This window comes from Pristis pectinata, chromosome 3 (assembly GCF_009764475.1).
Source record: "Pristis pectinata isolate sPriPec2 chromosome 3, sPriPec2.1.pri, whole genome shotgun sequence".
NCBI lineage: Eukaryota > Metazoa > Chordata > Chondrichthyes > Rhinopristiformes > Pristidae > Pristis > Pristis pectinata.
Window position 1 is genome coordinate 66,622,419 of NC_067407.1, and position 26,831 is coordinate 66,649,249.

A 26,831-nucleotide genomic window follows, 5' to 3' on the forward strand; every position below is an offset into this window, starting at 1 on the left:
GGAGATTGCTGGGGCTTTGACAAAGATCTTTGTATCCTCACTAGCAACAGGCAAGGTCCAGGAGGACCGGAGAGTAGCAAATGTTGTGCCTTTGTTCAAGAAGGGAAATAGGGATAATCCAGGTAATTATAGGCCAGTGAGCCTCACGTCAGTCATAGGAAAGTTATTGGAGAGGATACTGAGGGATAGGATTTATGCACATTTGGAAAGGCATGGCCTGCTTAGCGATAGTCAGCATGGCTTTGTGTGGGGCAGGTCGTGTCTTACAAACTTGACTGAGTTTTCTGAGGAGGTGACAAAGGTGCTTGGTGAGTGTAAGGCAGTGCATGTTATCTGCATGGACTTTAGTAAGGCATTTGACAAGGTCCTTCATGGTAGGTTGATTCAGAAGATAAAGATGCATGGGATCCAGGGTAAATTGTAAGTTTAGATTTGGAACTGGCTTGCCCATAAAAGACAGTGTAGGTGGAAGGCTGTCATTCTGGTTGGAAGTCCGTGACCAATGGTGTTCTGCAAGGATCGGTGCTGGGACCTCTGTTTGTGTTATATATCAATGATTTGGAAGAAAATGTAGATGGGTGGGTTAGCAAGTTTGTGGATGACACCAAGATTGGTGGAGTTGTGGACAGTGTAAAGGACCATCAAAGAATACAGCGGGATATAGATCAGCTACCGATATGGGCAGAGAAGTGACAGATAGAGCTTAGTCCAGGCAAGTGTAAGGTATTGTACTTTGGGGGGTCAAATGAAAGGAGAAAGTATACATTTAATGGTAGGCCCCTTAATAGCATTGAGGTACAGAGGGATCTTGGAACCCAGATCCATAGTTCGCTGAAAGTGGCTACGCAAGTGGATAAGGTGGTTGAGTATAAGAGTAGGGGGTGTTGAGTATAAGAGTAAGGAAGTTGTGCTGAAGCTATATAACATTTTCGTCAGACTGCACTTGGGGTATTGTGTGCTGTTCTGGTCACCTCATTATAGGAAGGATGTGGAGATTGTGGAAAAGCTGCAGAAGAGGTTTTACCAGGATGCTGCCTGGATTAGAGGGTATGAGCTATAAGGACAAGTTGGACAAACTTGGGTTGTTCTCCTTAGAGTGCTGGATGCTGAGGGGAAACCTGATAGAGGTTTTGAAAATTGAGAGGCATAGATAGGGTAGACAGTCAGAAGGTGTTCCCCAGGGTAGAAATGTCAAACACCAGAGGACATGTTTTTAAGGTTAGAGGGGGGAAGTTTAAAGGCAACATGAGGGGCCAGATTTTCTACACAGAGACTGGTAGGTGCCTGGAATGGGTTACCAGGGGTAGTAGTGGAATCAGGCAGTTTGGCAGAGTTTAAGAGGCTCTTTGATACAGTAGACACATGAATATGAAAGGAATGGAGGGATATGGATGATAAACAGGAGGAGGAAATTTGGTATAAATTGGCATCAAGATTAGCACAACATCGTGGGCTGAAGGGCCTGTCTGGTGCTGTGCTGTTCTATTTTGAAGGGATTTGTTTAATTCGGCATCATTAGTTCCAGAGCAGGGAACCCCGGAGGCTGTTCTCCTCAGTAACAGGTTTTCCGCCTTGGAGGCTGTTGAGGGGGATGACCTGCAGGGGCCTAGCTGCAGTTACCAGGTCTCTGGCACTGGGACTGGTACTGCTGCTCAGAAAGGAAGGGTGGGAAAGAGACATGCGGTAGTGATAGGGGACTCGATAGTCAGGGAAACAGATAGGGTCCACAGGATTCTTGAGCGGGAGGGAGAGCAGCCAGAAGTTGTGGTCCATGTTGGCACCAACAACATAGGTAGGAAGGGGGATGAGGTCCTAAAGAGCGAGTTCAGGGAGCTAGGCAGAAGACTGAGGAACAGGACCTCAAGGGTAGCAATCTCGGGATTGCTGCCGGTGCCACGCGATAGTGAAGGCAGGAACAGGAGGAGGTGGCAGATAAATGCGTGGCTGAGAAGTTGGTGCAGGAGGGAGGGTTTTAGATTTCTGGATCATTGGGATCTCTTCTTGGGAAGGTGGGACCTGTACAGAGAGGACAGGTTACACCCGAACCAGAAGGGGGCCAATATCCTTGCGGCTAGGTTTGCTAGGGTGGTTTGGGAGGGTTTAAACTAGTTTGTGAGGGGGAAGGGAACCAGAGGAGTAGGTCAGAGGAAGAAGGGGATGGGGAAAAGTTAGATCAAACAGGTAGAGAGGCTTTGGGGAAGGAGAAGCAGAATACAGGCTATAAAAGTAGTAAGGTAGATGGACTGAAGTGTGTTTACTTAAATGCAAGAAGTGTTAGAAATAAGGGAGATGAACTGAGGGCTTGGATAAGTATGGGGGACTATTATATTGTGGCTATTACTGAGACATGGCTGACGTCAGGGCAGGAGTGGATATTGAATATTCCAGGTTTTTGGTGTTTTAAGAGGGATAGGGAAGGGAGGAGAAGAGGAGGAGGGGTGGCGATACTGGTCAGGGACACTGTTACGGCTGTGGAAAGGATGGATGTTGTAGCAGGATCATCTCTAGAGTCCGTAGGGGTGGAAGTAACGAACAAGAAAGGAGCAGTTACTCTACTAGGAGTATTTTATAGGCCCCCCGGTAGCAGTAGAGATATAGAGGAGCAGATTGGCAGGCAGTGTTTGGAGAGAAGCAAAAATAACAGGGTTGTTATAATGGGAGACTTCAACTTCCTAAATATAGACTGGAACCTGCTTAGTGCCAAAGGTTTAGATGGGACGGAATTTGGTAAATGTGTCCAGGAGGGATTCCTGACGCAGTATGTCGACAGGCCGACTAGAGGGAATGCCATGCTAGATCTAGTTTTAGGAAATGAACCAGGACAGGTGAAGGATCTATTGGTGGGTGAGCATTTGGGGGACAGTGACCATTGCTCCATAACCTTTAAAATTGTCATGGACAGGGACAGGTGCAGAGAGGACAAGAAGATATTTAATTGGGGAAGGGCGAACTATGAGGCTATAAGGAGAGAACTTGGGAGTGTAAAGTGGGATGTCCTTTTTGAAGGGAAATGTACCATGGAGATGTGGTCAATGTTTAGGGATCTTATGCAGGATGTTAGGGATAAATATGTCCCGGTGAGGCAGAGAAGGAATGGCAGGGTGAAGGAACCGTGGGTGACGAGGGAGGTGGAACGACTAGTTAGGGAGAAGAAGGTAGCATACATAAGGTATAAGTAGCAAGGTTCAGACAGGGCCCGTGAGGAATATAAAGTAGCGAGGAAGGAACTTAAGAAAGGGCTGAGGAGAGCTAGAAGGGGACATGAAAAGGCGTTGACTAGTAGGGTTAAGGAAAATCCCAAGGCCTTTTTCACATACGTGAAGGGTAGGAGGATGGCTAGGGTAAAGGTAGGTCCCATTAAAGACAAAGGTGGGAGAATGTGCCTGGAGGCGGCGGAAGTGGGAGAAGTTCTCAATGAATACTTCTCTTCGGTATTCACCAGGGAGAGGGGTCTTGATGACGTGAAAGGGAGTGCTGATAAGGGTAATGTTCTCGAGGTTGTAGATATCAAGAGAGAGGATGTGTTGAAGTTGTTAAATAATATCAAGACAGATAAATCACCGGGGCCTGACGGGATTTTCCCCAGGCTGCTTCGAGAGGCAAGGGAGGAGATTATTGAACCGCTGGTAAGGATCTTTGAGTCCTCGTTGTCCACGGGGATGGTGCCGGAGGATTGGAGGGTGGCGAATGTTGTCCCCTTGTTCAAAAAAGGTAGTAGGGATAGTCCAGGGAATTACAGACCAGTGAGCCTTACGTCTGTGGTGGGTAAGCTGTTAGAAAGGATTCTAAGGGGTAGGATCTATGAACACCTGGAGAATCGTGGACTGATTAGGGACAGCCAGCATGGCTTTGTGAAGGGAAGATCTTGCCTCACAAGCCTGATAGAGTTCTTTGAGGAGGTGACCAGGAAGATTGATGAGGGTAGTGTGGTGGATGTGATCTATATGGATTTTAGTAAGGCGTTTAATAAGGTTCCTCATGGTAGGCTTCTTCAGAAGGTCAGAGGCCAAGGGATCCAGGGAAGCTTGGCTGTGTGGATTAGGAATTGGCTTGCCTGTAGAAAGCAGAGGGTTGTGGTGGAAGGAGTGCCCTCGGATTGGAGGGCAGTGACTAGTGGTGTCCCGCAGGGATCGGTTCTGGGACCTCTACTCTTTTGTGATATTTATAGATGACTTAGATGAGGGGGTGGAAGGCTGGGTTAGTAAGTTTGCAGATGACACTAAGATCGGCGGTGTTGTGGATGGTGTGGAGGGCTGTCGGAGCTTACAGAGGGATATTGATAGGACGCAGAGCTGGGCTGACAAGTGGCAGATGGAGTTCAATCCGGAGAAGCGTGAGGTGGTACACTTTGGAAGGACAAACTCCAGGGCAGATTACAGGGTAAATGGCAAGGTACTTGGCAGTGTAGAGGAGCAGAGGGATCTGGGGGTTCATATTCACAGTTCACTGAAAGTTGCCTCACAGGTGGATAGAGCAGTTAAGAAGGCCTATGGGATGTTAGTTTTCATAAATTGTGGGATTGAGTTTAAGAGCCGTGAAGTGATGACGCAGCTTTACAAAACTTTAGTTAGACCACATTTAGAGTACTGTGTTCAGTACTGGTTGCCGCATTATAGGAAGGATGTGGAGGCGTTGGAGAGGGTGCAGAGGAGATTTACCAGGATGCTGCCTGGATTAGAGCATATGGAATATGAGGAAAGGCTTAAGGTGCTAGGGCTTTATTCACTGGAAAGGAGGAGGATGAGGGGAGACATGATAGAGGTATATAAAATATTGAGAGGAATAGATAGAGTAGACAGCCAGCGCCTCCTTCCCAGGGCACCAATGCTCAAGACGAGAGGGCATGGCTTTAAGGTTATGGGTGGGAGGTTCAGGGGAGATGTCAGGGGGAGGTTTTTCACCCAGAGAGTGGTTGGTGCATGGAATGCACTGCCTGGGGTGGTGGTGGAGGCAGATACATTGGACAGGTTCAAGAGTTTGTTGGATGGCATATGGAGGAATGTGAGATAGAGGGATATGCGGGAGGAAAGGGTTAGATAGTGTGAGGGTGGTTTGATGGATGGCACAACATGATGGGCCAAAGGGCCTGTTTTGTGATGTATGGTTCTATGGTTCTACAACACTGTGGGCCGAAGTGCCTGTTCATATACTGTACTGTTTTATGTTCAAACTGTATCACCTCACACTATTCTGGATTAAATTCATTCTGCCATTGCTTTGCCCATTTTACCAACTGATCAATATCATTCTGTAGCCTAAGACTATCCTCCTCACTATCAACACCCCCACCAATTTTTGTGTCATCTGCCAACTTACTAATCATATCTCCTATATTTATACGTGAATTATTAATATATATAACAAACAGCAAGGGTCCCAGCACCAATCCCTGTGGTACACCACTAGTTATAGACTTACAGTCAGAAAAGCAATTCACCACCACATCTCTGCCTCTATTACCAATCTGATTTTAGATCCAATCTGCCATTTGCCCTGGATATCACGGGCTCTAACCTTTTGGACCAGTCCCAGGTGGGACCTTATCAAAAGCCTTACTGGACTTGTACAGACTAAATCAACCACACTGCCTTGATCAATACATTTTTTTACCTCTTTGATAAATTCAATCTCATTGGTCAGACAGAATCTCTCCCCAACAACACCATGCTGTCTTTCTCTGATTAATCCCTGCCATGCCAAGATTTTTTCCAATAAATTCCCTACCACTGACATTGGACTAACTGGCTTCGTCCTGCTGCCCTTGAATAAAGGTGCCAGATTTGTTTTGGCCAGTGAAAAGTTAAGTGCCCCAGCAACCTTCTCCCTTGCCTTGCACAGCAGCCTGGGTTACACCTCATCAGCACCTGGGGGTTTATCCAACTTCAAGCCCACAAAGATGTCTAATTCCTTCTTTGTAATGATAACATGTTCCAGAATTTCACTATCCTCCTCCCTTAATTCTCCAACTACAATGCCTTTCTCCTTATTGAATACAGATGAAATATTCAGTTAAGACCTCCCCTACATCCACTGGCTTCACACCTAGATTGCTACATTGCCCTTAATATAAAATGCTTTGGGATTTTCTTTGATCTTGCCTAACCAGTGATATTTCATGGTCCCATTTTTGCCCTACTAACTTTAAGTACCTCCCTATGCTTTCTGATGTGCTTCATCTGTTTTCAGTTCTTCATACCTGCCGTGAGATTTTTTTTTTCTCTTTATCAAACCCATGATATCCAGGGCTCCTTGGACTTGCCTCCTGTACGTTTCACCCTTATGGGAACATGTTGGACTTAAACTCTCATTCTTCACTTTTGAATGACTCCCACTTGTCATATGTAGACACTCCTGCAAATAGCTGTCCCAGTCTACTTTTGCCAGGCCCTGTCTTATGTCTTTGAAATTGGCATTTTCCCAATTCCAGACCTTAATTTCCAAATTATCCTTATCCCTCTCCATACCTACCTTGAAATGTGAAAAGTATGACCAGTATCTCAGATCAGAGTTGTGGTATTTCATCAGCAGGATGGAGGTCTCCTAAACATCTACATCTCATGTCTAACATGCTATGATCACTCTTTCCTAGAGGATCTTTACTGTGAGATCACACATTAATCCTTCTCATTACACAATACCAGATGTAAAATAGTCTGCTTCCTGGTTCGTTCCTCAATGTATTGCTTTACAAAAACACCCCAGACTCTATGAACCCTCAAGGCTCCCCATGTTAATTTGCTTTCACTGATTTTTCTTACAGTATAGCCTGTACCACAGACTCCAGACATTGATCCTGTTTTTTTCAGCTGCCTGTGAGATTCCAACCCCTCAGTGCGCTCCCAACATCGTCACTAACAAGGCAGGTTTTACATGTTTCTCTACCTTGTATCTGTCGATGGGATCTTCCTGCTGTGCCTGCTGTTCCCTCATGGTTTGGTATTCCTTCTCGTATTTCTTCAGTTTTTTTGTTGGCACCTGGAGAGATTGAAGGAAAGAGGGCGATTAGTGGAAATTATACAACACTCAGTCTCTGCCTGAACACATCAGGGCCAAGTTCTCCTTGCTGAGGGCACCGCTGATAGCCCCTGTCATTATGACCTGAGGTTATATACAGCTCTGTGAATTGTCAATAAAGAGAGGGTGAGGGCTGGCTTATTCAGGGGACCATTCAGATAAAGCCTGCCTGAGTATCTTATTAGATTTATAAATTCATCTTGACTCCATATCCCATCCTTTGTCTAAGAATTCACCTTACAAATTGCAACCAATGACACCATTTTATGGCAGCGAGTTTCAGATTTCACCATCAAGGGGACTTCCTACATCATCACTAAACTACCTAGATTTAATTTTCAATTTACAGGATGTGCCAGGAGCAGGACCAGCATTTATTGCCCATCCCTAACTGCTCTTGAGAAGGTCGTGATGAGCTGCCTTCTTGAACCACTGCAGTCCATCTGGTGAAGGTGCTCTGACAGTGCTGTTGGATTTAGACATTGCAACAATGAAGGACCAGGGATTTACTTCCAAGTCAGGACTTGGAGAGGAACCTGCGGTTGATGGTGTCCCCATCTGCCTTTTGCTGTTGTCCTTCTACATCAGAGGTTTGGAGAACCATTTTCAGGTCAGAACTGAAGGTTGTAATATGAAGTTCAGCCAGCCCTTTAGAGAGGACACTCTACACATGTGGTGACATCAAACAATGTTTATAATCCTTATTTAACAAAACATGCAAAATTCCACTGTGCACAAGTCCTGAGAACACTTGAGCAGGTCTTCAATTGAGGCTGGCTGTGGCATTAAAAGGCACCACCTGCCATCTTCCTGTAGGTTATAGAGTCATACAGTCAGTTTGCATGGAAACAGACCCTTCAGTCCAAGTGGTTCATGCTAACCAAGAATCCCATCTAAGCCAGTCCCATTTGCCTGTTTTTGGCCCATATCCCTTCTAAACCTTTCCCATCCATGTACCGATTAAATGTTGGTATTGGTATTGTCACTTGTACCAAGGTACAGTGAAAAGCTTGTCTTACAAACTGATCGTACAGATCAATACATTACACAGTGCAGTTACATTGAGTTAGTACAGAGTGCATTGATGTAGTACAGGTAAAAACAATAACAGTACAGAGTAAAGTGTCACAGCTACAGAGAAAGTGCAGTGCAATAAGGTGAAAGGTCACAACAGGGTAGATTGTGAGGTCAAGAGTCCATCTCATTGTATAAGGGAACCGTTCAATAGTCTTATCACAGTGGGGTAGAAGCTGTCCTTAAGTCTGGCGATACGTGCCCTCAGGCTCCTGTATCTTCTACCCGATGGAAGAGGAGAAAAGAGAGAATGCCCCGGGTGGGTGGGGTCTTTGATTATGCTGGCTGCTACACCAAGACAACGAGAGGTAAAGACAGAGTCCAAGGAGGGGAGGCTGGCGTCTGTGAGGCGCCGGGCTGTGTCCACAACTCTCTGCAGCTTCTTGAGGTCCTGGGCAGAGCAGTTGCCGTACCAAGCCGTGATACATCCAGATAGGACGCTTTCTATGGTGCATTGGTAGAAGTTGGTGAGAGTCAAAGGGGACAAACCAAATTTCTTTAGCCTCCTGAGGAAGTAGAGGCACTGGTGAGCTTTCTTGGCTGTGGCCTCTACGTGATTTGACCAGGACAGGCTGTTGGTGATGTTCACACCCAGGAACTTGAAGCTCTCAACCCTCTCGACCTCAGCACCATTGATGAAGACAGGTGCATGTACACCGCCCCCTTTCTTGAAGTCAATGACCAGCTCTTTAGTTTTGTTGACATTGAGGGAAAGGTTGTTGTCATGACACTATGCCACTAAGCTCTCTATCTTCTTCCTGTACTCCGACTCATCGTTGTTTGAGATACGGCCTATTCTGTTATGTTCATGTACCTGCCTCAACCACTTCTGGCAGCTCATTCCATATACTGACCACTCTCTGGGTGAAAATGTTGTCCCTCTGGTTCCTATTAAATCTCTCCCCTCTCACTTTATACCTATGTCCTCTAGTTCTTGACTCGCTGGGAAAAAGACTGTGTGCATTCACCCTATCTATGCCCCTCATGATTTTATAAACCTCTTTAACTTTCCATTGTCTTCATTTATCCCATTATTGGTATTGGTTTATTATTGTCACTTGTATCGAGGTACAGTGAAAAACTTGTCTTGCGTACCGTTCGTACAGATCAATTCATTACACAGTGCATTGAGGGTAAAAACAATAACATAATACAAAGTAAAGTGTCACAGCTACAGAGGAAGTGCATTGCAGGTAGACAATAAGGTGCAAGGTCATAACAAGGTAGATTGCGAGGTCAAGAGTCCATCGCATCGTGTAAGGGAAATGTTCAATAGTCTTATCACAGTGGGATAGAAGCTGTCCTTGAGCCTGGTGGTATGTGCCCTCAGACTCCTGTATCTTCTGCCTGACCACCTGTTTTGGTTGTGGTAGTGGTCATGGGTTTGACAGGTGCTCCTAAAGAAGCCTTGGTAAGCGCAGCACCCACTGCAGCCAGGGGCTGCTGATAGCAGGAGGTGGACAGAGTGCCAATCATGGACTGTTTTGTCTAGCCTGAGGTTGTTGGAAGCACAAGATTATTTCATCAACTCCTGACACATCCCATTTAGTGGCAGAAAGATTTTTGAGTCGTTCTCCCCAGGTTACCCAGCTTCCGAACAACTAGTATTTACATGGCTAGTCCAGTTGAATTTCTGGTCAATGGTGAGCTCCAGGATATTAATGGTGAGGGTCTCAGCAATGACAATGCCACTGAACATCAAGGTGGACTCTCTTTTAACACAGATAGTTATTATCTGGGATTTGTACTTATCAGCCTATGCCAGAAGGCTTGGCTACATGTGGGTATAGACTGCTTTTATTTGCTGAGGAGTTGTGAATGGAATAATCCCCCTTGTTCTGGTTATCCCCATAGTCTATCAAATGAAGCAGTCCACGTCTGTAATTAGATTGCCCTTTAATCTTCTAATTTGGAGAAATTAAGCCTGGATGATGCAACCTTCCCTCACTGCAACACAGTTAAATCTGATGCTGCAAGGGAGGGGAGTTATTTTGTCCCAAAACAAGGCTCTACCTGGTGAATTGTGCAGTTGTATCAATGGAAAGAAAATACCTGCCATTAAGATTGTTTCTGAGGTAACACAAATTTAGATTTTGAAGTGAAGTTTAGGAATCTGGGGATTGCTTTATTTGGCTAAGTAAAGATTTGAGATGAACTGTTAGAAATATTAAATAACTGGTAAAATGGATAGAGGCAAGTGATCTGAATGCCAAAGACTAGATAAAAATGGAAAACAAAACTGTTACATTTAGCCCTACATCTTGATCAGTTCACTGACTCATCCTTTCCACAGATCGACTAACTTGCCAAATGCTTCCTCTGCTATTTCAGGAACTTCCCCTCATCCCCCTTAAAGGTGATCTATGAGGCAGGTTTTTAATAGCGTGTAGGTGCCTGGAACGTGCTGCCAGGGGAGGCGGTAGAAGCAGATACGGTAGCAATGTTTAAGAGGCAGTTACGCAGACACATGAACAGGCAGGGAATCAAGGGATATCGAACATGTGCAGGCAGATGTGCATTTTAAATTGACATCATGGTCAGTTGGTGTAGGTTTGAGAGAAATTGTGAGATACGAATGCAGACAGAGTTTCTAAGGCCTCTTTCATGACTTCTGAACATCCTAAAGCATTTGACAGCCAATGAAGTAATTTTGAAGTGTAGACATGAGATACTGTAATGCTGGAAATCTGGAGAAACACACAAAGGAGCTGGAGGAACTCAGCGGGTCAGGCAGCATCTATGGAGGGAAATGAGTCCAGATGAAGGTTCTCAGCCAAAACGTCGACTGTTCACTTCCCTCCATAGATGCTGCCTGACATGCTGAGTTCCCCCAGCTCCTTAATTTTGAAGTGTAGTTGTTTTTTTAGTGCTAAGGTTGCAGAGTAGTTATATTATTGGACTTATAAACCAAAACCTTAGACTAATAATCTGAGACAAGAGTTCTAACAATGAGAAGTAGGGAAAACTTAATTAATTAAATAATCTGCAATTTAACAAAAAAGCTATTGCTTGTAATGATGACCAAAGGACTGCAAAAACTCAATGGAAGGAGATCTGCTGTGCTTACCAGTCCTAGTTATGTGTAATGCCAGGCTCTCAGCAGGTGGTTAACCTTTAATTGCCCTCTCTAAAGTGGCCTAGTAACTATTCAATTGGACCAAATTGCCACAAAAAGACATGAACAATGACAACAAAAGATGATCTGGTGTAGACCTGTTTCGGTGGTAGGTGAATTGCAGTGGGTCGAGGTTTTCCAGGAGGCTGGAGTTATCTGGTGACAAAGGCATGGCCACACTAGCTAAACCTGCAAAATGCTCCTCGCTACAATCTGGGGACTGGTGCCAAAATTGGGAGAGCTGTCCCACAGATGAGTCATTTCAAACCATGCCTTTCACTCTGATACCTCCATAACCAGCCTTGGACACATCCCACTTCACCAGAAGAGGCAGTGCAGTGGTGTATAGGCCCTAGAACCCCTCCATATTACCCTGACCCCATGGTATCATGCCAAAGTTGCAGAATTACTCTGGGTGGTGCCTTGTAGATGACAAAGGCTTTGGGTGTCAGGAGCCGAGTCAGTCACCATAGATACCCAGCCTTTGACCTGCTCTTGTAGCTAGAGTGCTGGTCCAGATATATTTCTGGTTAACAGTGATCACCAGGATGTTGAAGGTGGGACATATGGTGAGGGCAATGCCACTGAATATAGAGATTAGGTTTTACTCTTTGCTGTAGATGGTCAGGCCTGGCACTTGAGTGGCAGAAATACTATTTTACGCATTAGTCACTGCCATGGGGTTTCCGCAGGGTAGTGCCCAAAGACCAAGAAAACTCCCAGTTGCTGGGTATCTGCGGAGACTGACCCACCTCATGACGTCACAAGCCTTTCCATCGTCAACAAGGCAGAATCCAGGAGAAAGATGGAATACTCTGCACTCGACTGGTGAGTATGGATTAACAGTCAAAGCTCACATCATCATTCACCACCCTAACTATGTAACTGTGCTGCAGCGCGTGCCTTCTACATAACTGCACTATGATAGTATGTTGAACAGAAGCCACAGTATTTCAAAGAGATGGACCACCACCGCCTTCTCCAGACAATTAGGGATGGGCAACAAATCCTGCAGGGATTCCCACAGCTGAGAAAATAAGGTCACCATTGTATTACAGAAGAATATGCAGGAAAATTAGATGCAGTGATTTGCCACAACCAGCAATGTGACAGACATAACAAGACCATCTGTTCTCCCTGATGAAGGACTCCCTCAGAACACTGCCTTGGGATCTTTGGCATCCACCCACGAGGGAAAATGGTGTCTTTTATTGCACTTGAGGCAGTAGTGCAGTGCTGTGAGTATTTGCCCCCAAAAGGGGCAACCAAGAAAGAGCATACTCTCAACTGAGCCTTGCAGAGAGTGATGTGATAAGGGAGACAAGTGGGGTTGATCAACAGCCTCTGCTTTACCTATGCTCTCAGTATTAACAAATCAAACATACTGGATGGTTCCACATTATTGCTTCATGACTCCATACAGAAACACATCTAGACACGTAAACTGTGGCAGAATAATAACACTGAGCTTTGTCTCCCCCACCTCCTACCAAGAACTTTAGTTTGTTGTAACTAACTATAATACTATTTTACAGGAACATTTAATGGCAGCAACTTCATATTAAAATTCAGGACAGCACAGTAAAAATTCCTGGAATGAGAAAGCCATGCTAACGAACAAGTGAAACCACAGGGATACCATGATCAAGAAGCTGATTGTGATCTACCCACCACTAATTTGTTGTCTTTAACTTACCACCCTGAAATGTGTGTGTAAAAGAATCATTAACCACACAGCCTGATTATCTGTCAACCACAACAAAGAAACCAGGTTACTGGGTTACTTTAAACATAGTAAGTGGAATGCAATTGCAAGAATTTTGCACAGCGAATCCCAGGAGTGTGCGTGAATATATCTTCAGATTGAAGGCTCAGTTGCAATGTCTCAATCGTACAGAGTTAACTACTTTTATTTAGGCTGGTGCTGAGGTTACTGTAATCGATCTACAAAGTAGCATTGGGATGTAAATAGAGGTTCCTGTAGGAATTATTCACCAGGATCTCCTAGAGTAATTTGATTCAAAAGTACTCCACAATTCCAGTTATTGTTCTGGCTGCATATAGCTTTGTTACCTAAGCTGTGTTGCCTAGCAGAGAAATTCTGTCACTGGAGTTCCAGCTGTGTCTGAACCTCGGTGGAATATGTGAGAAATCTGTGACCACGGGCGCTGAGCAGAGGTCTTGGTGCCTATTAACCAGAGTGGGATTGCAGTAACACAATCCTCTGTCATTGGTATGGAAACTGCTTCACTGCAACATGAAAGTGGTGTTGCAGGTAGACAGGGTGGTGAAGAAGGCTTTTGACATGCTGGCCTTCACAAGTCAGGGCATTGAGTATTGGAGTTGGGATGTTATGTTGCAGTTCTACAAGACGTCGGTGAGGCCGCATTTGGAGCAATGTGTTCAGTTTTGGCTAATCTGTTGTAGGAAAGGTGTTGTTAAGCTGGAAAGAGTGTAAAGATTTACAAAGATGTTGCCAGGACTCGAGGACCTGAGTTAAAGGGAAAGGTTGGACAGGCTAGGACTTTATTCATTGGAGTGTAGGAGACTGAGAGCTGACCTTAAAGGTGTATAAAATCATCAGGGGCATAGATGGGGTGGATGCACTCAGTCCTTTTCCCAGGGAAAGGGAATCAAAAACTGGAGGACATAGGTTTACAGTGAGAGGAGAAAGATTTAAAAGGGACCTGAGGGGCAACTCCTTCACGCAGAGGATGGTGCGTATATGGAATCAGCTGCAGGCGAACGGGACTAGCGTGGATGGGCATCTTGGTTGGCAAGGAGGAGTTGGGCCAAAGGGCCTGTTTCCATGCTGTATTAGATAAAAGATATCTTTATTAGTCACATATACATCGAAACACACAGCAAAATGCATCTTTTGCATAGAGTGTTCTGGGGGCAGCCCGCAAGTGTCGTCACGCTTCTGGTGCCAACATAGCATGCCCACAACTTCCTAACCCATACGTCCTTGGAATGTGGGAGGAAACCGGAGCACCCGGAGGAAACCCACACAGACACATGGAGAGAACGTACAAACTCCTTGTAGACAGCATCCGGAATTGAACCCAAGTTGCTGGCACTGTAATAGTGTTATGCTAACCGCTACACTACCGTGCCTGCCCATAACTCTGACTCTATGAGGTCAGAGTATTAAAACTCTGGTGATGCCCTTTGACTTAGGCTCCAGTTGTGATGCCCTCTATTCCTGATAAAGTCACTTTTAACAATACACAGTGGCACAATGTTTGTGCTGCTGCCTCATAGCTCCAGCAGCTCAGGATGAATCCTGACCTAGGGACCTATCAGTGTGGAGTTTGCACCTTCTCCCTGTGACCACATGGTGCTCCGGTTTCCTCCCAAATACATGCTGGTTAATTGACCACTATAAGTTGTCACTGGTATAGGTGGGTGTCGGGGGAATTGGGTGGGAGTTGATGGGTATGTGAAAGAGAATGCATTACAGGGACATAATTGGTGGAATAGCCCTGTGTAAGTTGGCATAAAGTCGACAGGCTGAATGGTCTCCCATGTTGTGAGAAAAATAATAAACGTGTAAGGGTCAGTGACCTATAGCTTTAGAGGTTTTTAGGAGAGTTCTAAAGGCAGAAAGTGTATGAAAAGATGGAGATTTTGAGAAGGAATTCCTGAGTCTAAATAGGAGAGGAAGGTTGAGCATGGAATAAAGGGAGGGAGGTGGGGAGGGGACCCAGTCAGTGAGGGGCTAGAATGAAAGGAGCAACAAGGCCAATGTTTGGAGGGTGGGGTGGAATCGGGGAGGGAGAGATGAATTTAAGTAATAAATATTATAAACTTCAAAGCCAAGATACTTCCAGACTGGAAAATGTAGTTTAATGAGCAATGGGATGCTGGATGAACACAACTTGGTGCAAATTAGGAGGTGAGTAACAAAGCTTTGGATGAGTTCAAGTCTTTATGGGGCATGAATGGTGTAACAAAAGTGAGGGCTTCAAGCAACAGATGAGCTACAGAGAGAGTAGAATTAGCACTCTTGGTAATCGAGCAGGTACGTGAAAGACTTGTGACTGTAAAAGCCCCCTTCATGGCCTCAGGATATCCTAAAGCACTTTATAGCCAATGAGTTACCTTTTTGTTTGCTACTGTAATGCAGGAAACACAGCAGGCAATTTGCACAAAGCAAGATCCCACCAAAAGTGATGAAGGCCAGATGATCTGGTTAGGTGATCTTGAGTGAGGGACAAGGAATTTCCAGGGAGAAAAAAACAAGCTGGAGGTAGGGCAATGGTGTGTGAAAGGAGGGGGATCAATGGTCTTTTTGTTTTACAAGAGAGTTTGGTGATGTACATAATTGGGACTGGCTGAGCATTAGCATCACGGTGACCAGGATGGGATATAGTGGTCAGCGGATTCCTGGAAATGGGTTTGTGGGAGCAAAAGAAGGTGGTCAGGCCCAAGGTCAACAAATGGGGTATGAGGGGAAGGGCACCAGAGAAAAGAGTCAGTGGAGGGCTGGGCCGTGGTGAATCAGACATGCTGGGCTAAGGAAGAGGAGTAACTAGCAGAAGCAGTTAAATCTCTATCTTGGTCACAGGAACCTGCAAGCTTGGGGAGCAAACTTGCAGGTTTACACACTTGTAACTTGCACACTTGCATGGGGAGCAAAGGAGAGAGGGCATGATGAGTTAAGTTGGTGAAATCACTGAGGGGGAGAAATGGTGCAGAGGCTGGTAGAAGAAGGAAATTAACTTGGCCCTTTCCCCTCTTTAGGAAAACATGGGTCTCACTACAGCTGGCACCAGAGGAGATGTTTTACCTGGGGGTCACCATCACACAGCTGTCAATGAGACCTCAATGTGCACAAATGCCACAATCTGATAATGGCAACAATTTCAAAAGTACTTGATTAGCTGAGTCATTCTGAGAAAAGCAATATAAATTTCAGTGTCTTTCCTTCCAGTGAACTGTAATTTAATTCTCCTCACTCTGACCTCTGCCTCCAACATTGTTCCAACAAAGCTGACACAAACTCAAGGAACAACAGCTCATCTTCTGACTCTGCACATTAAAACATTTTCAGGCTCAACCATGAGTTCTACAATTCTGGGTAAACATTTCCAGCATTCGTAGTTTTCTATCTTCTGATTAGTTCAGGTAATTATTCTGCTCCTCCCAATCACACCTCCTGTACAACAATTCTTTGCTACCAATCCGTTTATCACCCTATACCATCATTGGGCATAGGGCAGGCACAGTAGTATAGCGGTTAGCGTAATGCTATTACAGCGCCAGCGACCCAGGTTCAATTCTGGCCGCTGTCTGTAAGGAGCTTGTACGTTCTCCCTGTGACTCTGTGGGTTTCCTCTGGGTGCTCCGGTTTCCTCCCACCTTCCAAAGACATACAGACATGCTATCGTGGGCACGCTATGTTGACACCAGAAGGTGGCAACACTTGCGGCTGCCCCTAGAACACTCTGCACAAAAGATGTATTTCACTGTGCGTTTGGATGTACGTGACTAATAAAGACACCTTATCTTATCCCAATTGTCTTGCCTTCCGCCTTCTCATCTTCTCTCCTCTGTTACAAAGCAGATTAAAACATGTGCTCTCTAACTTTTCTCCCAGTTCTGATGAAGGGGCACTGACCTGAAAATTTAACTCTGTCTCTCTCTCTCTCTCTAACGATGCTTCCTGACTTGCTGAGGTCTTCTAGGATTGTCTGTTTTATTTCAGATTTCTTGCATCTGCCTTGTTTTGCTTTGGAGGTGAAAGAGAATATCTAGTCTGTCACTCAGTGCTGTTGGTTATTAGTGAATTACTGACCACTATTAATCACCAATGTCCTGCCTGATCTTACTGAGTAACACTTTTGATGAAGTCTCAAAGAGAAGAACAGAAGAGACTAGAAAGAGGGACTCTTTCTATTTCTAATCTCTAGTGATGGCTTGAGTTATAAGGAGAGGCTGGATAGACTGGGACTGTTTTCCCTGGAGCGAAGGAGGTTGAGGGGTGACCTTACAGAGGTTTATAAAATCATGAGGGGCATAGATAAGGTGGATGGTTATGGTCTTTTCCAAAGGTAGGGAAGTCTTAAACTAGAGGGCATAGGTTTAAAGTGAGAGGGGAAAGATTTAAAGGGGACCAGAGTGGCAAGCTTTTTGATACAGAAGGTGGTGGGTATATGGAATGAGCTGCCAGGGGAAGTGGTAGAGGCAGGTACAATTATTACATTTAAAAGACATTTAGATAGGTACTTGGATAGGAAAGGTTTAGAGGAATAGGGGCCAAACGCAGGAAATGGGACTGCTCAAGTTGGTTGGCATGGCAGAGTTGGGCTGAAGGCCCTGTTTCTGTGCTGTATGAATCTATGACGTTCAGCTGAATCCATGAAGGGGATATTGCAATCATGTCAACAGCTAGGTTTTGTAATCACCTCCAGGAGACATTAATTCTTACAGATGGCATTCACTTCCCTTGGTAGTATCCTTTAAAGCTCTGAAATACCCAGACCCTTGGAACTTATCAGGATGTTCTCTGCTTCCTGAGGCCTGTTCTGAAACAAGCTCCAATCAAGCAGATTCAAGGTGTTGGTAATATGAAACAGTTGGGAAAACTCAGCAGGTCGGGCAGAATCTGAGGGAAGACAGAGTTAATATTTTAGGGTAATGACCCCTCATCACAAAAGGTCATCCACCCAAAAGGCCAAACCTGCTCCTCTGCAGATATCACCTGAACCACCAAGCACCTCCAGTATTTTCTGCTCCTGTACCAGAACTGGCCATTTTCACATAAACTGGATTGACTGTTTATCGAAATTGCTGAATCATCTTTCCTGAGGGCTGTAATGAGTGTAGACAGACGTTGAGGTACTGTTTTTGAACTTAAGTTGGACTTTATGTGGAAAGTCAAATATAAAGGGGGTCAGAGTGGGATGAAGAATTAAAGTGTCTTGAGTTCAGGGTTACCCCTGTGGATTGAACAGAGGTGTTATGTAAAGTCATTATTCAATCTGGGTTTGGTTTCTCCAATGTAGAGGAGACCACATTGAGGACACCTAATGCACTACCTCTAATCTAGTGTACTGCAAGTGATTCGCTGCTTAATCTGTTTTGGTCCCTGGATGGTGGGAAGGGACAGGGTGAAAGGACAGGTGTGACACCTCTTGCAGTTATACAGGATAAGGGCCATAAGCAAGGAGCAGCCTGGGATGGAATGATGCCTTTGGGATGCTGAAAGTGGAGAGGAGCATGGGTCTGGTGGTGGCACCTCGCTGAAGGTGGTGGAAGTTGCAGGGTTTCAAGAATGTTATGCAGATTCAAGCATGTTCAATGCAAATCAATTTGCATGTTTAGATGCAGATTCAGAGAAGCAAACCAGCAGAGCTCAGTCATGGCTGGCCACTGCTCTTGGTGCTCGGTATGAGCTGCCTCCTCAGCAGTGAGCTGTTCAGAGTCGAGGCTGAGTGATTATGTCTTAACTGCAGTCACTGCTTTAAGTGCTGAACCAGCATGGCACCCAGAGTATAACTGGGTAACAAAGACTTGCAGGTTTGCTTCCTGGTTCAATCTTTGATCTCTGCTGAAAGAGCTGATCACAGTGGAGATGGAGGCTGGAGAGGAATAAATCAGCCTGGATCCTGAATGCCAAATGTACTCTGCTCACTCTCTCTCTCTCTCTCAAATACACTGACACTGTTGCTTGTGCCAATCCAGAGAGTGTGTATGTGAGAGGCAGAGAGAGAGAGTTTGTGTGAGAGAGAGGTAAATGAGAGAAAGGGAGAGAGGGGGAATGGGACAGGGGGAGTGGGTGTTGGAGAGGAAGAGAGAGGGTGAGTGAGGGGAGAGAGAGAAAGAAGGGAGAAAAGAATGAGAATGAAAAAGAGAGAAGGAAGAGAGAGATGGTCTGTGGAAGGAGAGTGATACACAAGTAGACCACATGGGATCAGTCCGTGCACGACTAGTCCACCAATCGTCAGACAGCAGGTCCCATGGACTGCCTGTGGACCTTTTGGGTAGTCAGACTACCCCGCTGGTGAGGAGTAGTGTCCAGGCTGATGGGACAAGTGTTGGAGCCAAATTGCCCCATCCTAGGTGTGAAAAGGGAAAAAAGCAGAAACCCCACTCCTCCCCTCCAACCTCCAGGCCATGGGTGCCAAATGTCCTGCCCTCCCCTGATCCTCCCTGAGGAGTGATGGTTGATAGCTGAGGAAGGGTAGCAGCTAGCTCTCAACAGGAACCATGAGGCAACAACAGGTATAAAATATTGTTAGAACGATTAAAAAGCGTTTGTGGTTTAAGCTGCTTAGCTCCTCTGCGGAAACAAATGTGCCCTACTGCAAATTAGACATGAATAGTCAATGATAGCTTTCTTCAAGTTTGTTTGATTTGTCTGCAACTCAGCTGCAAAATGATTTTCGAAGCTCATTCTGCAGTTTAGGTGGGGAGTTATCCATTGTGTTTTACATGTGTACCACCTCTCTGAGCTGTCTACCTGACAATATAATTGATGCATAATTTATATTCTGTGTGTTGTCTGTACACTGTGGTGTCTGTACCTGTTATGCAGTGCAAGCAAGGTTTTCAAGCACCTCACATTACTTGTGCACATGACAATAAAGTTAACTTGAATTCCAGCTTTGCCTGCACACCCTTCTCCTCACCACTGGTGACTGACCCTTGAAACCTCCCTCCTACAGCCACTTATCATCCTGCCTCTCTGGAAAAAAAACACCTCCTTCGGTTTGCTTTCTAAATTGCACACCTGTAAGGTGCCTTGTGGCAGCTTTCTAAACTAATGACAGCTCACTCAAATTAAACTGATCAGGCCTAAACCTAAGTATACGCCATACCTTCTGTGAGGTTTAATGCCTTTGAGCACAGGGGCACAATTGTTTTTGCCCCAAATTTGAGAAACTGAAATGTCAGAGAGTTATACAGCACAGAAACAGGCCCTTCGGCCCAACTTGTCCATGCCAACCGAGGTGCCTACATTTGGCCCATATCCCTCTAAATATCTTTTAAACGTTGTAATTTTACCTACCTCTATTACTTCCTCTGGCAGCTCGTTCCATATACCAAATGCCTTCTGTGTGGAAAAAGTTGCCCCTCACTTTAAATCTTTCTCGTCTCACCTTAAACCTCTGCCCTCTAGGTTTAGACTCCCCTACCCTGGGAAAAAGACTGGCCATCCACCCTATCTGTGCCCCTCATGATTTTATAAACCTCTATAAGGTCACCTGTCAGCCTCAAGTCAGGCTGGCAGAAAACTGAGATTGAAGTTCAAGAATGCCTCTGACATTGCTGAAAGAACTAATGGCTACTCAGTAACATGATAACCAAATGCTCATATACTTAGCCTTGCAAACCAAAAAATCCAAGATTCAATGTAGAACGGGCACTTGATTAAACCTCTGGAGGTCACCCAGCTCCCACAGAGTCCTCAATTTCAAGATGACAGCAGCTACAGCACCTCTACAATGATAGAACATCCAAGGTGAGGAGATTCATACGGAGATATTCGAATGTTACCAAAAGCTTATTCAGAGAGGAAACCCATGGAGCAATGTGACAGTGTGGAGTCAGTCAGTCCTATGATGTTAATCAGGGAAAGTTGATAACATCCCCCAATGTATTCAGTTGTTGTTGAGTGAGGCTGTTTGGAGCAAGGGCTGAAGGGAAATTAAAGTATCTGTTTACCACAAAAGTTTAAACTGTTAGAATTAGACTTGGCATTATGAGTACATGCTCAGAGGAAATTTCCAGCTCTTTCACAACAGTTTAGCTGTAATCTCAGAAACCTCGACTTTCCTCCAGTTGGAGGAGAACTTTACCACAGGGAACCCTCATTTGAAACTGTGACACAAAACATAAAGGGAATTGTTCGTAAGTTGATGTGGGCATTACTGCTAAGGCCAGCACTTACTGTATCTGTAGCTGGACTGACAGGTGACATGCTAGGCCACTCGAACTTACATCACCTGACAATAGCGGATTTTCTTCCCGGTGAATCTGACCATTTCATAGCCACTTTTAACGACAGCAGCTTTTTATTTCTGAACCCGTATTTTTAGACTGCCACAGTGGAAATGGAACTCCCTTACTCTGCATCAGTAGTCCCATAGCATCGCCTCTACAACATTACACCAAAAATAGAAACCGGAGTTGGGGGTACAGAATAGAGGGGTAATGGGGAGGGAGTTCAGGATGCCCGAGAGGTTCCCAGCCAATATGGCACTTTTGAAGTACAGTTGTAATTAAGAAAAATGAAAGTACAGAATACTCAGGGCATCTTTTACACCCCATCTCAGTGGCACATGACTCATCCAAAACCCCTGATGTAACCTGGCTCCTGCTCTGCCTCACTGACCAAGCTAAGCTTGTATCAACCTACCATGGACTTGGGCTTCGTGACTGCGACCATGCTGGCCAAGGTGTCCTCTTCATCCATCTGACTGAAGACATGGGCATCGTAGGCTACTGTTATAGAAACTTCTTCCATCATCTTGGATGCAAGATGTTAAATAAAAATAAATTAAATAAATAAGAGAACGTCCCCTGAACGCAGGGAAAGTTGGTAAGAAAGTGAAGAGTCCGCACTGCATCCACTTTAAGCTCTGAAACTAGTTGTGGTGAATAGCTGATTAAAATCTGTCCCTCTTCCTACTTGAAGCATGGGCTACGGGTCAGACTCCATTATCAATGAGTGCACAGAGCCCCATTGGTGGAAGCTGAGACCGCTGCAGAGTTGGCCCATTAACTATCGGCTCTCTCGCTCCACCTGTGCCTGATCCTGATTTTCCGTAAGCATTCTGTTAGACAGAGAGCGATGAAATATGCCTTCTTCTCTCGAGAAGAGCACACCCAATGACAAGGAGATCCTTTACTTCAGTGTGCTGACCACTTCCTGCTTGTTTCTGCTGACGGGAGGGCTGCGTGTAGCCTCTGTGCTCTCTCGTTATTTCGATGTCTTCGCTATTCCTTGAAGGACCACGGCTCGTAGAACAGTTAGATATTCGAGAGTGACACCTTGTACATTTGCATTTGAATAGGTTTCTAGGGCAGCAGCTGTGGAGGCGAAGGCTTCAGAGAGGAAGTCCTCTGACTCGCTCACTCTCACACAAACACTCCAAGGTTCTTCATGCACAGTCCTTATTTTTCAACAAAAAAATATACGCAGCTCAACCGCAAGGCAATTCACTCCAGGGAGGCCACAGAAACAGACAACTATTTCCTGGTTCAGATCACTGCCTTTGCAGGTGGCTTTTTAAGTTCGAGAATTTGCAGTTGAATTCAGTTGACTGGTTCTTGTAAGTATCGTCGAGTCCCCCAAGAGAGGAGTAACAGGTTCTTCAGGAGAAACAAGTTGTCTGGAGGTTCTGGAATATTCCCTCACTGATTTTCAAGGCACCTGTTCCGCAAAGCACACGTTTCTCTCTCTCTCTCTCTCTCTCTCTCTCTCTCTCTCCTCCCCAGAGCTGACTATAGCTTGTACACTCACTCTCCAAACCAGGAAGCAGCAACGATAGAAGGGAAGCTTTCAGATGCCCTGCATTCCTGACCAATTCACGTGCTTTTTTTTAAGGAGTGGCTTGATTCGGTCCACCAGTTCCTGAGGGCAGGTTAGTGAGCAGCAGTGCTGGCTGAGGAGTGGCCCTACTTAGCATGTAGCCGCAAAACCCACAGTCAGAGGTACTACTCCTTTCTCTAACGCAGACAAAGGGAAACCCAATGTGAAATGCAAATGATGTTAATTAGGTAACACCTTATTGCATGGCAATTAATCCACTCAAAAGATTGGTTTTGTGGGGAGGGGAGGTGGGACAGAAGTATTGTTTAATGCGGGCTGAGTTATAGTGAGGATCAGTAATTTTATTACATGGTAATTTGCCAAGGTCTGAAAGAATTAAGGATGTGCATTTATTTAGTGCCCGTCATGATTTCTGCACGTCCTGTAGTGTCCATTCAGCCAGTGAAGAATTTAATTGTTTTAATACAGCTGCCAATTTGCAATCAGCAAGCTCCTGTGAACAGCAATGTGACAATCTATCTTAGTTATGTTGGTTAAGCAATGAATATTGGTGAGGAACTGGGGCAGAATGCCAATGCTTCTCTTCAATATAGTGTTATGGGACTTAACATATCCACATGACAGAGTCCTGGATTGACATCTTACATGAAAATTAGTGTCTCCACTAATGCAGCATGCCATCACCACAACACTGGGAATGTTAGCCTAGATTTCCTGCTCAACTCTCCAGTAATGCAGTGCTCCCTCATCACTAGGTTGGGAACGTTAGCCCAGATTCCCTGGGCATGTGTCTGATGTGGGACTTGAACTCTCAACTCTCTGATGCAGATACATGTTTGCCAGTCACTATGTAAAGCAGTCTTTCCATTGTTGACGTACCAAAGAGGTGGCAGTTCTCTGCCAGAGTCCAACCCCACATTGTGGGGTAGATCCCAGTGTTACAACTAGACTGGAGCAGCTTGGCTAGAGGTGCAGCTCATTCTGGAGCACGGGTCCTCAGTATTACAGCTGGGATTTGCTGTATCCAGTGCTCTCAGCCACTTCTTGACATCCTGCGAAGTCGTAGAGTTATACAGCACAGAAACAGGCCCTTGGCTCAACAGATGTTCAATCCAACGGTTGTGTTAAGTTAGAAGGGAGGAGAATTTGGTGGAAGCCTGTTAAGTGCTGGAGGGGAAGTCTCTCCTCCATATACCATTGCTCCAAAGACCACAATGATGGAGTCAATGGGAAAATTCAGCAACCAGCACAGTTAACATTTAGGTACCTCTGCACAGCTTCCACTTCCACTGTGCCTCTGGCATACTGCTGCATTCAGTGATTCCAGAGACTTCTTCTGCTCTACAAAATTCTATATTTTCGTTACTATCAGGGTGGAATATTCAGATGTTAAAAGTCCACTCCATGAGGTGAAAGCATTAAAAGTACCAAGGGAGGGCATACTGATCAAGCTGGCCCTGTACTGAGGGACACAGCTCCCTCTGCAACAGGTGGTGAGGGATAAGTCATAGAGTCATACAGCATGGAAACAGGCCCTTCGGCCCAACTGGTCCATGCCAACCAAGATTCCCATTTGTCCACATTTGGCTCATATCCCTCTAAACCTTTCCTATCCATGTACCTGTCCAGGTATCTTTTAAATGTTGTTAATGTACCTGCCTCAACCACTTCCTCTGGCAGCTCGTTCCATATACTGACCATCCTCTGGGAGAAGGAGTTGTGCCTCAGGTTCCCCTCAGATTAAATCTCTCCCCTCTCACCTTAAAACGTATGTCCTCTAGTTCTTGATTCCCCAACCCTGGGAAAAAGACAGTGTGCATTGATGATGCCCCTCATGATTTTATACACCTCTATAAGATCATCCATAACTCAGTCCCTCAAGTCCTGGCAATATCCTCGTAAATCTCCTCTTTACTCTTTCCAGCTTAATGGCATCTTTCCTATAGCAGGGTGACCAGAACTGAACACAATATTCCCAGTGCAGCCTCACCAACATTATGTACAACTGCAACATAACATCCCAACTCCTATATTCAGTGCCCTGACTGATGAAGGCCAGCGTGACCGCACATGGCTGTCATGGCCACACCAATTAACGTAGAGTGCAGGAGCATGCCAGGAGCAGCACCTGATGTACTTAAGCACAAGATGCCAACTTGCTGAAGATGTGACTCATACCCACTTGGCATTTTCAACAGCAAAAGCAGCAGAGCTAGGCAATCCAATAACCAAAGGATTAGATTAAAGCTCTGTATTGTCGCCACATTTTACCAAGAATGTTGGTGAGTAACTAAATAGCTTATGGGTGGGGTGGAGGAGGCTCAAATCATTCCCATCCTCAACATTGGTGGGTCCCAACAACCAAGTTCCAAAGGCAGGACTGAAGCATTTGAGTGAATGAACCACCACACAGAAGCCAGGCTACAGCCAATTTGATTCACTAAGCTAGAGAGGATGCAGAAAAGATTCACCAGGATGTTGCCAGGACTGGAGGGCTTGAGTTATAAGGAGAGACTGGATAGGCTGGGACTGTTTTGCCTGAAGTGAAGGAGGCCGAGGGGTGATCTAATAGAGGCTTATAAAATCGTGAGGGGCATAGATAAGATGGATGGTCACAGTCTTTTTCCCAGGTGGGGAGTCTAGAACTAGAGCGCACAGGTTTAAGGTGAGAAGGGAAAGATTTAAAGGGGACCTGAGAGGCAACTTTTTCACACAGAGGGTGGTGGATATGTGGAACGAAGGTACAATATGTGAAACGCAGGTACAATTACAACGTTTAAAAGACATTTGGACAGATACCTGGATAGGACAGGCTTAGAGGGATATGGGCCAAATGCAGGCAAATAGGATGATACCTGAGGTTGGCTTGGATGTTGGGCTGAAGGGCCCGTTTCTGTGCTGTATAACTCTAACTCCACAGGCTAACAAGAAGTGGCTGAGACCACTGGATACAGCGAATCCCAGCTGTAGTACTGAGAACCTGTGCTCCAGAATGAGCTGCACCTCTAGTCAAGCTGCTCCAGTCCAGTTGCAACACTGGCATCTACCCCACAATGTAGAAACTGCGCAGATATGTCCTGTTCACAAATGGCAGGGCAAATCGAACCTGGCCAATTACCACCCAATTGGTCTAGTCTCAATCACCAGCAAAATGCTGGAAGCTGTCATTGACAGTACAATTAAGCAGCATATACACACTAATAACCTACTCACTGATGCTCAGTTTGGGTTTCACTCCCACCATCAAATTCCTAAATCTTAGCAGGAGACAAGTGAGTGCTCAGGAATTTGGTTGGGTCAGGCACGTAAGTACTGTGGTTACAAGAGCAGGTCACCTCCTGACTTCCCAAAGGCTTTTCACCACAAAGTCATATAGTGATACAGCACAAAAACAGGCCTTTTGGCCCAAGACCACACATACAGTTTGCACTAATTCTAGACTAATCCTATTTTATTGTTCCCACATTCTTATCAACTTCCCCAGGTTCTAGCACTTGCCTGCAGAACAGGGACAATTTACAAGCCAATTAGCCTAACAATCTGCACGCCTTTGGGATGTGGGAGGAAACTGGAGCATTCACAGGAAACCCACCCAGTCATAGGGAGAACATACAAATTCCACACAGACAGCACCCAAGGTCAGGATTGAACCTGGGTCTCTGGTGCTGTGAAGCTGCACCTCTATCAGCTGTGCCACTGTGCTGCCCCTCCACCAGTCAGGAGTGTGATGGAACATTCACCTCTTGCCAGGATGAGCGCAGCTCAACAACATTCAGTGAAGTAAATGTACTTATTTGTTATGGTGTTTGGTTATTGTTAGTCAGTGCAGGGAGCACACGCATGACCTTTTCCCACATAGATCCTATAAGCCTAATAGAAGGGGCAATGGCGGGCTTAATGTTTCAACTGAGAAACAGCACTATCCACTGTGCAGCACTGACTCAGCCCTGCTCTGGGAGACATAGACCAGATTCCATGCTCAAGTCTCTTGGGAGGGCTTGAACCTAAACTCACAGGTGAGAGTGCTGCCGACTGAACCAAGGGTTACATGCCTGGGAATGGTTAGAAATAATATGCAGGTCCCCCCCTTACAAGTGATCCCCACCTTTTTAATGAGTGGAGGGT

At 45.4% G+C, this 26,831-nt stretch overlaps 1 protein-coding gene across 6 annotated transcripts in view; it reads right to left on the reverse strand.

Annotated features, from left to right (window-relative positions):
- Window positions 1-26,831, reverse strand: part of rabgap1l (RAB GTPase activating protein 1-like) — a 396,343-nt gene that overhangs the window by 35,652 nt on the left and 333,860 nt on the right. For 5 of the 6 annotated variants that reach the window (XM_052010817.1, XM_052010819.1, XM_052010818.1 and 2 more), the window contains one exon: window positions 6,883-6,975. In XM_052010817.1, coding sequence (XP_051866777.1) covers window positions 6,883-6,975 — 93 coding nt within the window. Of the gene's footprint in view, window positions 1-6,882; window positions 6,976-21,569; window positions 22,625-26,831 lie in introns of those variants that run through there. The other variant, XM_052010821.1, reaches the window with a different exon arrangement.